Genomic DNA, 12396 nt, shown 5'->3' with positions numbered 1-12396 from the left:
TCTTTCTTTGGAGTTACAGCTTGGGAAATACCTGATGTCTTATGATGTGCCTAATGTCATATTACATGAGGTGATGGACAGGTGGGTAACCCCACCCAGCTGTCAAAGTGTCATGAGGAAGGTTGGTCATGTTTACATCCAGCCCTCTAACCAACAAGTTCCCCACTTCTGTTCTGCAGTGATGCTATGCACTTATATTTCCAGGTAACAAGCCGAGGGGGACAATGCCCACCTGGTCATTACTGTGTCTCAGGGAGTGGAAGACCACAGCTATGCCCAGCGGGAAGCTACAGCCCCTTCTGGGGAATGGCCCAATGTCTGGAATGCCCAGAAGGTGTTTACTGTGATGTTGGTTCAGCTAATTACACCAACTGCCCAGTCGGTGAGTTTAGCACTACAAGTATCTTTCCAGCTTCTTCTTTTTCTTTGAACTGCATCAGTCCAATGCTCTGAAGGCCTTCTAGATGCCTGCATCCAGATCTAGATCACTGCTGTTGACCTGTTGCTCAGAATGTTGCATCATCCTGACCTGTGAAGCTTCACCACATGGCCTACTCGGGTCTATTCCTATGCAGGGGGTATTTGCTGGTGGTCAGGTCTGATTTCCTTATGAGTCCTTCTCAATCAGAATGTAAGAACATAAGAAGAGCCCTGTTCGATCAGGCCTGTGGCCCATGTAGTCCAAATTCCTGTTCTCACAGTGGCCAACCAGATGCCTGAGTGAACTGGCAAATGGGACCCAAGCACCAGAGCTCTCTCCCCTCCTTGTGGCCTCCAGCATTACTGCCACTGACTGCAGAATTTTTCCAATTCTTTTTGAAAGTCATCCAAAGTGAAGGGCATCACTGCCTCCTGTAGGGGCTAATTCTATGGTTTAACTGTGCTCTGCATGAAGAAGTCCTTTCTTTTGTCTGTCCCAAACAATCCACCATTCAGCTTTCTTGGATGTCCATGTGTTCTAGCATTAAGAGCAGGGATGGGGAAACTGAACTACAACTCCAGCATTGGTTGTGCTGGCAGTAAGAGGGAGACTTCTGCATTGGTATGTAAATGGGTCCCTGCTTTTGGCATTACTGATGCCCATATGTAACCTTCACAACTTGCATGTGTGTGTGTGTGTGTGTGTGTGTGTGTGTGTTCTTGTGAATTTGATTCCTGGATTGATGCAAATTGCCTTGAGCATTTGGAAAAGTGTCCTTTAATAGTCTGGTATTTACAATTTTGGCAATCTCCTTCTCTTCTCCAGGGTACTACTGCCCACGTGGTACAAAGTTTGCCACTCAGTTCCCTTGTCCAAGGGGGACCTACAGTGAGATTCTTAACACCAAGACCATCTTGGATTGCCAGCTATGCCCTCCTGGAAAGTTTTGCTCCAAGCCGGGCTTGGTAAGCCCAGATGGCATGTGCATGCCCGGATGGTACTGCCCTCCTGGGTCAACTTCAGGCAAGCCGGTATCCCCAGGAAACAACACTGGTATTGGAGAATACATTTGATTGCATAATGGTGCATTTGGGGGTGGGGGTGGGAGAAAATGATATTTTGTCCTGGCACAGTAGCACAGAATATTTATTTATTTATTATTTAGGAATATTTATAGCCTGCCTCAAGGGACGCAGGTGGCGCTGTGGGTTAAAGCCTCAGCGCCTAGGACTTGCCGATCGAAAGGTCGGCGGTTCGAATCCCTGCGGCGGGGTGCGCTCCAGCTGCTCGGTCCCAGCGCCTGCCAACCTAGCAGTTCGAAAGCACCTCCGGGTGCAAGTAGATAAATAGGGACCGCTTACCAGCGGGAAGGTAAACGGCGTTTCCGTGTGCGGCTCTGGCTCGCCAGAGCAGCGATGTCACGCTGGCCACGTGACCCGGAAGTGTCTCCAGACAGCGCTGGCCCCTGGCCTCTTGAGTGAGATGGGCGCACAACCCCAGAGTCTGTCAAGACTGGCCCGTACGGGCAGGGGTACCTTTACCTTTACCTATAGCCTGCCTGCTTAGCAATGTTCTCGAGATGGTCTACAATATATTTAATAAACAGACAGTGCTACAGTAGTCACCACAGCAGGGCAAAGTTGTATATAAGTCCTTCCCCCTCCCCTTGTTCTCCAGTGTTCCAACAAATGCCATTCTGCAGCTGAGTATCATGGCTGTTGAGGCAGCTACATGTTAGGCCCACAGAGGGCAGGATGTCCTCACTAGGTGGTGGTGGCTGCTGATGTCTCTCGCAGCCTAGACCCTGGTAGCAGATGCAGGAGGTGCCATAGAGAGCAAAGATGTTCCATACCTTCCTCTCGAACATTAGCCCCATCTAGGCTGGGACTTCCTTACTGGGCAGCAGCTGATTATGTTTACGTGGTGCTAGGCTGAGCCAAAAGAGGGACAGAGACATTTTTGTGGTGGCACATTTTTGCACAGAAAAGGTTAACATGTAAACATCAGTGCAGCCCTACATGTTACTGGCAGTAGAATTCCACTTCCTGGGAAACTCCATTTTATTGTTGTTTAAAGCTTATATAGATTGTGAAGATAAATATATGCTGGTGGAGCAGAGGGGCAAAATGCCTGCTTAAATCTGAGAAGCTGGCTTATTATCAGATTTCCAGTGGGTTGGATGGGGTCCTTTTGTGTCTCTTGACACACACACCCCCCAAACTGGCCAAGACAGATGATAATGCAAAATAGACAGTGCAAAATGGCAAAAATAACAGTCCACACAGGATAAATTATATGGTTTGAAATCAGTTTTTATATAGATGCATAAATTTTGGGTCTCCTAGATGCTGAATTTTAATTTTTGAAGCACAAACTATTGCCCATAGTCAGGATGTATACTTTTCAGATGCTGTCTTTTCCATTCCATGAGCAGGATCCGCTGCCCAGGCTTTAATTCAAATATGTCCTGCTGGAGCATTCTGTCCGGAGGGATCTCCTGTTCCCATCCCTTGCACTCCAGGTAGATATACTTCTCACTAACCTGTCAGAGCATACTTTCAAACTTTGGTTAATTAGAAGCGTCCTGGTTTGGCTGCTCACACCACAAAGTGTGGCTTGAAGGGGCTGTGTCTGCAGACAAGGGGCTCAATTATATCATTGTTTATTATGCAAAGATATAATTATGCAAACCAGCTGAAATTTGCAGAAAATAGACCACACAGAAATTGACTGTGCAGCTTGCTTGTCTCTCTCTCTCTGTTCAGGGAGTCTCTCACCTCACCCCTGGTCTTTCCTCTACTCAACTATATCTCATCCAAGCCCTGTAATTCAACATTTCTCCCAAAGCCTTACTTGCAAACAAAGTATATTTACAACCCCAAGGCAGCAAATCTAGATCCCTTGGGGCTTTGCCCTGTTCTAGACATGCCTTTGAACAGACCATCCTGTTGCTTCTCTAGCCTTAGCTTAAAGGTTCATTCCAATAGTGCAGTAATACATAGCTAGTTAATGGGAGACCCATGGAGGCACAAATGCTGAATATGAATGTGCTCTTATTCCCTCCTTCTTTAGGGTTTTACTGTGCCTCTTCAGAATTGGCTGCGCCTTCAGGCCCTTGTGATGCCGGCTTCTACTGCACTGGGGGCTCCACCATCCCTAACCCAATAGATGGGGCAGTGGGAGATATTTGTCCTGGAGGCCATGTCTGCCCACAAGGAAGCTCTTCTCCCATTCCGTGCCTCGCAGGTAGGTCCCAAAGTAGCTGCTCAGCAAAGCACTGATGCCATAATCAGTTCTGGAGATCAAGGGCATTGGCAGGGGCAGGGGCAAGCCCCAGGTCTACGCCACCTGGCTGAGGATCTCATTCCCTCCTCTTTGTTTTTCTAAAATCTTTGTTTACAGGGTAGCTGGGCACACTGCAAAGCCCAATGCCATTGTGACTCCAGCTACCTACCTTGTTAATTTGTGGAGGATACAATCCCCATACAGTATGTTGGGTCCAGAAAATTGGGTTTGCCTCCCATAGCTCAGAGTCAGCCCTGATAGCAAGTGTGTGTTTGTTTGTGTCCCTCTGAAATCAGCCTAAATTTGCATCTATACATCTGAAATACGCAAATATGGATCATGGGCTTGTACCTAGCATTGCCTACTTGCTTAACTGAAACTCTGAAGTTCTGCTTTATCTATGTACTCAGTTCTCAGGCTGAGCCTCGGTTTTGTCATCATTGGCAGAAAATAAGGATTCCCCCAAATCATAATATTTTTTATATTGTACCTCCCAGAAACAGAAATGAAGAGTTGAGCGAGCCTATTGGATTCTGATTGTATCTGTTTTCTCACATGCGAGTGGAGAGAAATCCCTCTTCTCTCCCTCCCAGACTGATGCAGAATGCTGTCTTTCCATTATAGCTATCAAGGGCCAGTTTAACCAAATCAACTGGCATGGCTTTTTTTTCTTTTTAATGCTGTATTATGAGCATTAAACTGTGTTAGGGATTAGTAGCTGGTCCCCCATGAAAAGTCTCCCCGGTATAGAGAACTAGGCAGGGCTGGGCTAAGCATTAAGCAAAATAGGCACATGCTTAGGTCATCCATTTCCAGATTTACCATGGGCTACATGAGGCAACTGAACCAGGTCCCTCAAAAAAGGCTCCCACAATAAATGGAAAAATTACATACACAAATATGCAAAATAGTAATAATAACATAGTAATAATAGAGATTAATGATATACATTAATTTTAGGAATACAACAAAATTAGAATCTGGTAAAATTTTATTTTATGGTTTATTATTGTTTATATTTTGAAATAGGTATATATGGAGCACTATTTTTTTTTAAAGTGCTTAGGGCCTCTAAAGTTCTTAATCCAGCCCTGGAACGATGATGTCAGGGGAAAGTCTGCAGCCTAGCCTTGTCCCTGCTGTGTTCTGTGTAGCCGAGTCAGATTAGTATGGCAGGTAACAGACACAAGCAAACATGTGTTTCCTTTTACAGGCTCCTTTCTAGGTGACCGCGGTGGTGAGGCACTGCAAGACTGCCATCTTTGTGTGGCTGGCTGGTTCTGTTCCCTCCGAGGTCAAACTTCCCCAGACGGCTTGTGCATGGCAGGCTGGTTCTGCCCAGAAGGATCAGTATCTGCCCAGAATCCAGGTAGGAAAATGTGATGTGCTCAAGGGCCACCACTTGTGTTGCAGTAAGAATGTGAATAGAAACAAGAGATTGGTTTCTAGACTGTGAAGAAACTAAGGAAATACAGTTGTCTTCAAATTTAAAAAAAACTCCAAGCCATTTGGATGTGAAAGCTTGTGGGATTGCTAGATGCTGTTTTTTTTGCCTTTTATGCCACTTCTGTGCACATTTAGGGCAGATTTTTTGCCTTTTTAAAAGTCACCTTTGGGTTTGATGTTGTCACATGTTGTCACATGTAAATTGGATGCATGTAAATTGGTCGTTGGCTTATATCCAGCCCTTTTTTTTCTGGGGGGATGCAAGAGTATGCATACCCTTAAACATTTTGTGAATCTAAGTTTGGCCCCATCAATATGAGTAGGAAAATGAGAGTACCCCTAAACATTTTTTAAAGAAAAAAAGCACTGCTTATATCAAAAGGTGCATGTGAACATTTTTTATCTTTAAACTAGGCTAGCAAGCATCACATGTGTCAAGCCCAGCTTCTGAATTAGAAACAGTGCTAGCAGATGATTTATTGATCTTGTAAATTTTCTCAATTATTTTTCTGCAATGCTTGAAGTTCACACTCCTCCTTGCATTATAGCTGCTGAGGGTGCCCATTAAAGTAACACACAGCTGCAACATTTTCTACCCATTTCTCTTTTCCATAGACTACCTCTGTCCACTTGGTCACTATTGCCCCACGGGCAGCCCACAGCCCAAACCGTGCCCCCCTGGAAAATACCAGGATGAAACTGGTCAAAGCCTGTGCAAAGTCTGCCCAGCAGGAAAGTAAGTGAAACAGTTTGTGGGATCCTTCACCTTTTTTTTTGTTTGTTATCTTCCGTCTTCTCTTTGCAGTCTGCATAGCAGTTGCTAGTCTTTAGGTTTCCCAAGACCAGGGAAGGGAGAAAGATTCCACTGAGTTCACTTTTAAAGGTGAACATACTAAATTTCCACCTTCCAAAACAATACATGGACTGCAATGCAAGCAAACTTCCTTTAAAATTTGCACTTTTCTGAATTTTGCAAGGCAATTCTCCAGCCAAGCAATGTATGCACAAAAATGTAACACTATAGGAGACATGGTCTGTTTTTTTGGCAGGTTCTGTGATCCTGATTTCCAAGCACAGGATTCCCAAAACACCTCTCCGTGGGGAGTGGTCAAGCCATTGGACTGCCTGCCTGGGTACTACTGCCTGTCAGGGACGGAAACTGCCAAGCAATTCCCATGCCCCAATGGCACCTTCAGTAATCAGACAGGCCTGAGCAGCTACAATGAATGCACGCCCTGTCCTGGAGGCCAATTCTGTGCAAACCCAGGTAGGTCAAGGAGACAACAAGCAGATTTCGGTTTGGGCTACTATCCTAAACATGCCTGTTTGGAAGGCAATCCTGGTGAAAGTGGATTTTCTTTGAAAGCTGCCATGCAAGTCGACCTGGTGGATGGAGTGCTAGACTTGTGGCCAGTACCTGTAATGAAATTCTGTGCTTAAGTTAAACTGCAACTGTGGCATGCCTGCAGCACCTTCTGTTTTCAAACACTAGGCATCTTGTTTTAGGTTAGGCCCATCTCCTTAGGGCCAGGTTTTACAAAAAGAATACATGCCACAGTTTTATAGTCTTCCTGACAGAAGTAGTGCTTAAGGCTGCACACACAGTATACCTTTAAAGCACAGTTTTTTTGTGCTCCTCAATGAATTGTGGGCACTGTAGTTTGTTAATGATTGCTGGGTATTGTAACTCTGTGAGGGGTAAACTACATTGCCCAGGATTCCTTGAGGGAAAGAATGTGCTACAAATGTCCTTTAAAGGTTCCAAAAAATTGTATACAAATACATGCAATTAGGAAAAGGCTATGAAACTTTGTTTCAGTATATGATTACAGCAGTGAGACTTTTATACACCCAAAGGTGGAAATACTCGTCATTACCAACTATGAAGGAATGGTTGTTAAAATTAATGGGCTTAGCTGAGATGGTGAAATTGACATGTTTAATCAGAGAAAAGTCATTGTTAACATTCACTAAAGATTAGAAACCTCTCATAGAATTTTTGCATGAAAAAGAAAATAAACCAATGACATTTGGGTTTGAGGATTGAAGATAATGTTGGTTTATAGAAAGTAGTTTTATTGGGTGTTATATTGGAGAGGATGAGTTGAATAATGCTTGTATATAGCAGACTGATGAAGAATCAGAAATTTCTTAGCTAGCTTTCCTTTTCTTCTTCCTTCCTTCCTTCCTTCCTTCCTTCCTTCCTTCCTTCCTTCCTTTTTCTTTCATTATCTCCTCCTTTTCTCTCCCTTTCTCCCCCTTATCCCTTCTCTATTTCTTCATCCTCACTTTCTCTGTTTTTCTTTTTCTTTTTGGTTTGTGTTTTTATTTAGATTAAAATTTTAGTTCTGATTAAATAGGTAGTATTTTTTGTATCCCGTTTGCCAAACTCTAATACAATTTATTCTTTTTATTTAAAAAAGTGCTTTAAAGGTATAGTGTGTATCTAAATCCCCAAATGCAATCTAAATGCAATATCCTCACCAGTTATGTGCAATCCAGAGCTTTTGAGCAGTATAATAATGTGAATATAAATAAAGTAAAATAAAGCCTCTCTCTTTCCTAGGTCTTGTTACCCCAAGTGGTCCTTGCTTGCCTGGGTATTACTGCACCCTGAAAGCACGAGTACCAAACCCTGTTCACGATGAAAGTGGAGACATGTGCCCCGCAGGGCATTTCTGCCCCTTGGGTAGCAGCAACCCAACACCATGCCCAAGTGGGACTTTTCTAACCCAGCCTCGGATGTTGTCCCTCAATGCCTGCTTGCCCTGCCCTGGAGGAAGCTTCTGCCAAGGAGAAGGTCTGGCCAGCGTTTCTGGTGAGTTCTTTAATCACCTTCCAGAGCACGCAGTGTAATTTGGATGCTGAAACAAGAGAAAGCTCTATAAATATACCACCGCCACCCCGCAAGCTACATTGAGCTAAGTTTGTCTTGCACTAATCAAGCAGCCTCTTTTTTTCCCCTGGCTTCTGACCCAGAAAATAATTATATCTGATACACAATTTGCAAAGGAGTTTGGGGTGAGTGGGTGGATGATTTAAAGCAACTGGCTTAGGTTAGAAATTACAGCTCATTTTCTGCACAATGGGACATGAGGAAAATCCTTCCTGGGAGTCTGGCAATCTGCAAATTAATAAAGTGAGCAAAGGCTTTGAGTACACACAGAGTTTCTCTCACCATGGACCTACTGGAAACTTACTTCCCCATCCCCATGCACAGGTCTGGCTTTAGGCAGCAGGGCATCTGGGAGGTCAAAGAAAGTGACTTCCAGGTCACTCCGCTATGCGAGTGTGACGGGAAAACAGTTGAATCTCTTCCACATATAATGTTCAACTGTCCCTTACATAGCATAGCCAGGACTAAATTCCTGGGTCCTGCTTTACTGCGCTTGGTTGGCAGGCCTGTTGAGTCACATGCCGCACTGCTTTTGCAGGATACAGATCCTTCTGTAACTCTGCAGGTGGCGAGATTCCTGAATGCGGTTATCTCACACACAAAAACCACCAAAAAACAACATCAACAACAAAAACTAATCGGACAGTTATGATGAGAGTGCATGACGGATCTCGTCTCCAGTTCTCCTTTTTCTGTGAACCGTCCCTTGGATTTTTCCGGGCCCCAAGCTGTTATTTGTCACTGCTCAATGACCCACCCTTGCATCGTGGTGTTCCCCTTCTGTTGTTAGATGTATTGGTTTTTATGTTTCTGTGCTTTTAGGTTTGTACATATTTTATGGGCTAATAGCCGTAAATAAATTTGATGATGATGATGATGACTTCCAGGTGGCCTTAAGACCCAGCACCTCTACTGCTAGAAACAAAGCCCCACAGTTGCTTTTTGAGCACAATTCAAAGGGCTGACCTTTAAAGCCCTGAACGGCCTCAGTCCAGTATACCTTAAGGAGCATCTCCACCCCCATCATTCTGCCCGGACACTGAGGTCCAGTGCTGAGGGCCTTCTAGCAGTTCCCTCGCTGCGAGAAGCCAAGTTACAGGGAACCAGGCAGAGGGCCTTCTCAGTAGTGGCACCCGCCCTGTGGAACGCCCTCCCATGAGGTGTCAAAGAGATAAACAACTACCAGACTTTTAGAAGACATCTGAAGGCATCCCTGTTTAGGAAAAGCTTTAATGTTTAACAGACTATCACATTTTAATATTTTGTTGGAAGCTGCCCAGAGTGGCTGGGGAAACTCAGTCAGATGGGTAGGGTATAAATCATAAATAATAATTATTATTATTATTATTATTATTATTATTATTATTATGGCTCACCAGTGATTTGTGGTGGTCTTTGACACTCTCTCCTTTGCAGGGATATGTCACCATGGCTACTACTGTGATTCGCTATCCACGCATCCTGACCAGAAGCTCTGCCCCCAAGGATTCTACTGCCCCAAAGGCACAGGAGCCCCAATTCCATGCCCTGCAGGAAGCATCAATCCCCACAGTGGGAAATGGGATCCCACAGACTGCAAGCTCTGTCCAGCGGGGCATTTCTGCAGTGGTATGTGCATGAATATTTCTTTTCCCCCTTTTGAGGCAAGGGGGTGTCTCGACAGATTCTCAGCTGGTTTCTTAATGGAAAGAAACACAACCTTCTTTTTCCTCTCAATGGCTTTAGGGCTGGGAAATGCTGCCCCAGAAGGGATGTGCATGCCTGGGTACTATTGCCCTCCAGGACAGACCTCCGCCACACCAGCTTCCCACCGGTGCCCACGTGGATTTTACTGCCTTCAGGGATCTGTGGCTCCAGCAGCTTGCCAGAAAGGAACCTATCAATTGGAGGAAGGGAAAGAGTCATGTGATCTCTGCCCAGCCGGGTTCTTCTGTAAATCATCCAACCAAAGTGAGGAAATTGGAGGGATGTGCCCATGATAGTTGCTTGTTATGATTTGTGTGCAGGGGATAGCTTGTTCCATGTGTCTGTGAGCACCTCCAGACTGTCAGTATTTTGCAGGAGGGAATCAAGCACAGAATTGGGAAATTTAGGTTGGCACATTTAATACGTGTGAAGGTGCTCTGTTGCCCTTGCACAACAAATCTGCTTTGAAAAATAAATAGACTTTTTGGAGTTAGGAAAGTGATAGTGAAACACATTGAAAAGTGCAGAATCAGCGAAGGATTACCAAGAAGGTGTATAGACACACAACAGGCAAATCTGGATGAATGCAGGAGGAATGCTCACCATCATATTATCTCCCTGCAAGTAAATAAGAACAATTTCCCAGGTGTTTGCTCCCAAACTTTGGAACAACTTCCTAGGGAAGTTAAACAGGATCCCTCCTTGCTGTCTTCCCACCGGCAGGTGAAGACTGTTTTATTCCAGCATGCTTTTTGATGGTGGTGTGCTGCTTACTATCCACATTTTTAATAGATTTGTTTTTATATTGGTTTTAATTATAGCATCGTTTATCGCTTTATATCTATTATCTTTTATATGTTTTAGTTTTCAGAGCAGAGTGCTGGAGATTGTCCACACAATTGTCACAATATAATAATGTCCTAGAAAAAATGCTAGCAAGAAGTTTCTAAGCCGCTCTATCTTTCCTAGCTGCTACTATCCAGGCCCCCAAGCCATGCCCTCTGGGGTATTTTTGCCCCCCTGGCACTACATCTGGCACAGAACACCCATGTCCCAGAGGCACAAATGGGCCCAAGGCTGGTGCTGCTGAGGAATCTGACTGTCAGCCCTGCCCAGCAGGTAAGTGAGGGACTGGGGCAAGAAAGAAGGTAAGACAATAGCGGGAAGAAGTCTAGCTCTTGGCTGCTCATACAAATGCTGAGCACACTGGGAAAGGGCCGCAGCTCAGTGGTAGAGCATTTGCTTTGCATGCAGAAGGTCCCAGGTTCAATCCCCTTTGGCATCTCCAGGTAGAGAGACCTCCCTGCCTGAAATGCTGGAGAGCTGCTGCCGGTCAGTGCGGACAATGTTGAAGTAGGCAGACCATTGGCCTGACTTGGTTAAAAAGCAGCTTCCTGTATTCCCCATGTTTACTGCAGATTTCTTTCCTTCATTATTTTTTTTAAAGGAATGTACTGCTCTTCTCCTGGGCTGTCCCAACCGACTGGTCTTTGTCATCAAGGCTACTATTGCACCAGGGGAGCAGTCAGCCCTGCTCCCATGAGACAGAGGGTGAGTGTAAATGGCAAGAAGCAGGATTGATTCATTACTAGGGGTGTCAAATGTGTTGGGCTAATTTTCACAGCCCGAACCCAGATGCAGACCCCAAAGCAGCTATCCTTCAAAATATGTACATCTTCCAATTTCACAATGCAGTTTCCCAACCCCCCAAAAAAAGCATGCAAAATTTTGCACATTAGGCATGTTTTTGCATAAATAAAAATACTTATATTTGTGAAAATAATGCACAAAAAATGCCTTCTATCAAGGTAAATGGCTTGCAAAAATGTGCATGTTAGTCAAAACTACTTACAAAATTGTGTTTTGGGGAGAAATTCGCACTAAAACGATGAATTTTCATGAGAACTTTTTTTAAAAAAGCAAATTGCACAACCTTGGACAATTTTACCAAGTTAATTACACCCCTCTGTGGCTCACAGAAGAAGCTTGAGAGAAAATCAATAGGCTCTTTGATGTGCAATTACTTGAGAAATGTTATCTGAATCAGCTCGGCACAGTGATATCATCTTATTGGAAGCTCACATTTAAGACTTGGTTTCATCAAAATTGTTTACCAACCATATTTCTTTCTCATTGATATTATTTTCCTTTATTTTTTTCCAGGTGGATTCTGCCAGCTTCCTCCTAACCGGGAATGACATCTGTCCTCCTGGGCATTTCTGCCCCAATGGGACTGGATATCCTGTTCCTTGCCCACCTGGCTCCTTTTCCGCTTCTCTGGGTCTGAAAGCAGAGAGTGAGTGCCAGCCTTGCCCAGCTGGACTCTACTGCAGCCAATCAGGGATGTCTGATCTGTCCCAGATGGCGCCATGTAATGAAGGGTAAGAGGCTGTAACAGCTGCTTCCCTTGACTGAATGGCAAGCCAAGACTTGCAGGCAAGCTCACTGTGAAGAAACACAGTAGCCTCTGATCGCATGATATTCTCCATAAATAAATAGGGGTTACAAGAGTGATGGAGAGAGAGCTGGATAAAAAGAAGTGCAGCTGTCCTGGGTATTTGGGAGAAAGAGTATCATCAGAGATCCAAAAACACATTGAACTGATAGTGGCAGAGTGGTAATCTGAATCCAGTCCCGGAGAAACATCAAATCTCCATCGCTC

General features: G+C 44.6%; 1 protein-coding gene across 1 annotated transcript in view; it reads left to right on the top strand.

Annotated features, from left to right (window-relative positions):
- The window catches only part of LOC310832291 (uncharacterized protein), a 129767-nt gene that overhangs the window by 73545 nt on the left and 43826 nt on the right, over window positions 1-12396 (top strand). The window contains exons 43-55 of the mRNA XM_083713919.1: window positions 205-382; window positions 1247-1474; window positions 2856-2942; window positions 3494-3667; window positions 4920-5075; window positions 5768-5888; window positions 6202-6419; window positions 7719-7970; window positions 9465-9656; window positions 9774-9998; window positions 10704-10853; window positions 11182-11285; window positions 11898-12115. Coding sequence (XP_083570045.1) covers window positions 205-382; window positions 1247-1474; window positions 2856-2942; window positions 3494-3667; window positions 4920-5075; window positions 5768-5888; window positions 6202-6419; window positions 7719-7970; window positions 9465-9656; window positions 9774-9998; window positions 10704-10853; window positions 11182-11285; window positions 11898-12115 — 2303 coding nt within the window. The remainder of the gene's footprint in view (window positions 1-204; window positions 383-1246; window positions 1475-2855; window positions 2943-3493; window positions 3668-4919; window positions 5076-5767; window positions 5889-6201; window positions 6420-7718; window positions 7971-9464; window positions 9657-9773; window positions 9999-10703; window positions 10854-11181; window positions 11286-11897; window positions 12116-12396) is intronic.

Source organism: Podarcis gaigeae, assembly GCF_964106915.1.
Source record: "Podarcis gaigeae genome assembly, chromosome: 15".
NCBI lineage: Eukaryota > Metazoa > Chordata > Lepidosauria > Squamata > Lacertidae > Podarcis > Podarcis gaigeae.
Note: the sequence above shows the minus strand (reverse complement) of the source record. Positions and strands in the feature narration are given on the sequence as shown.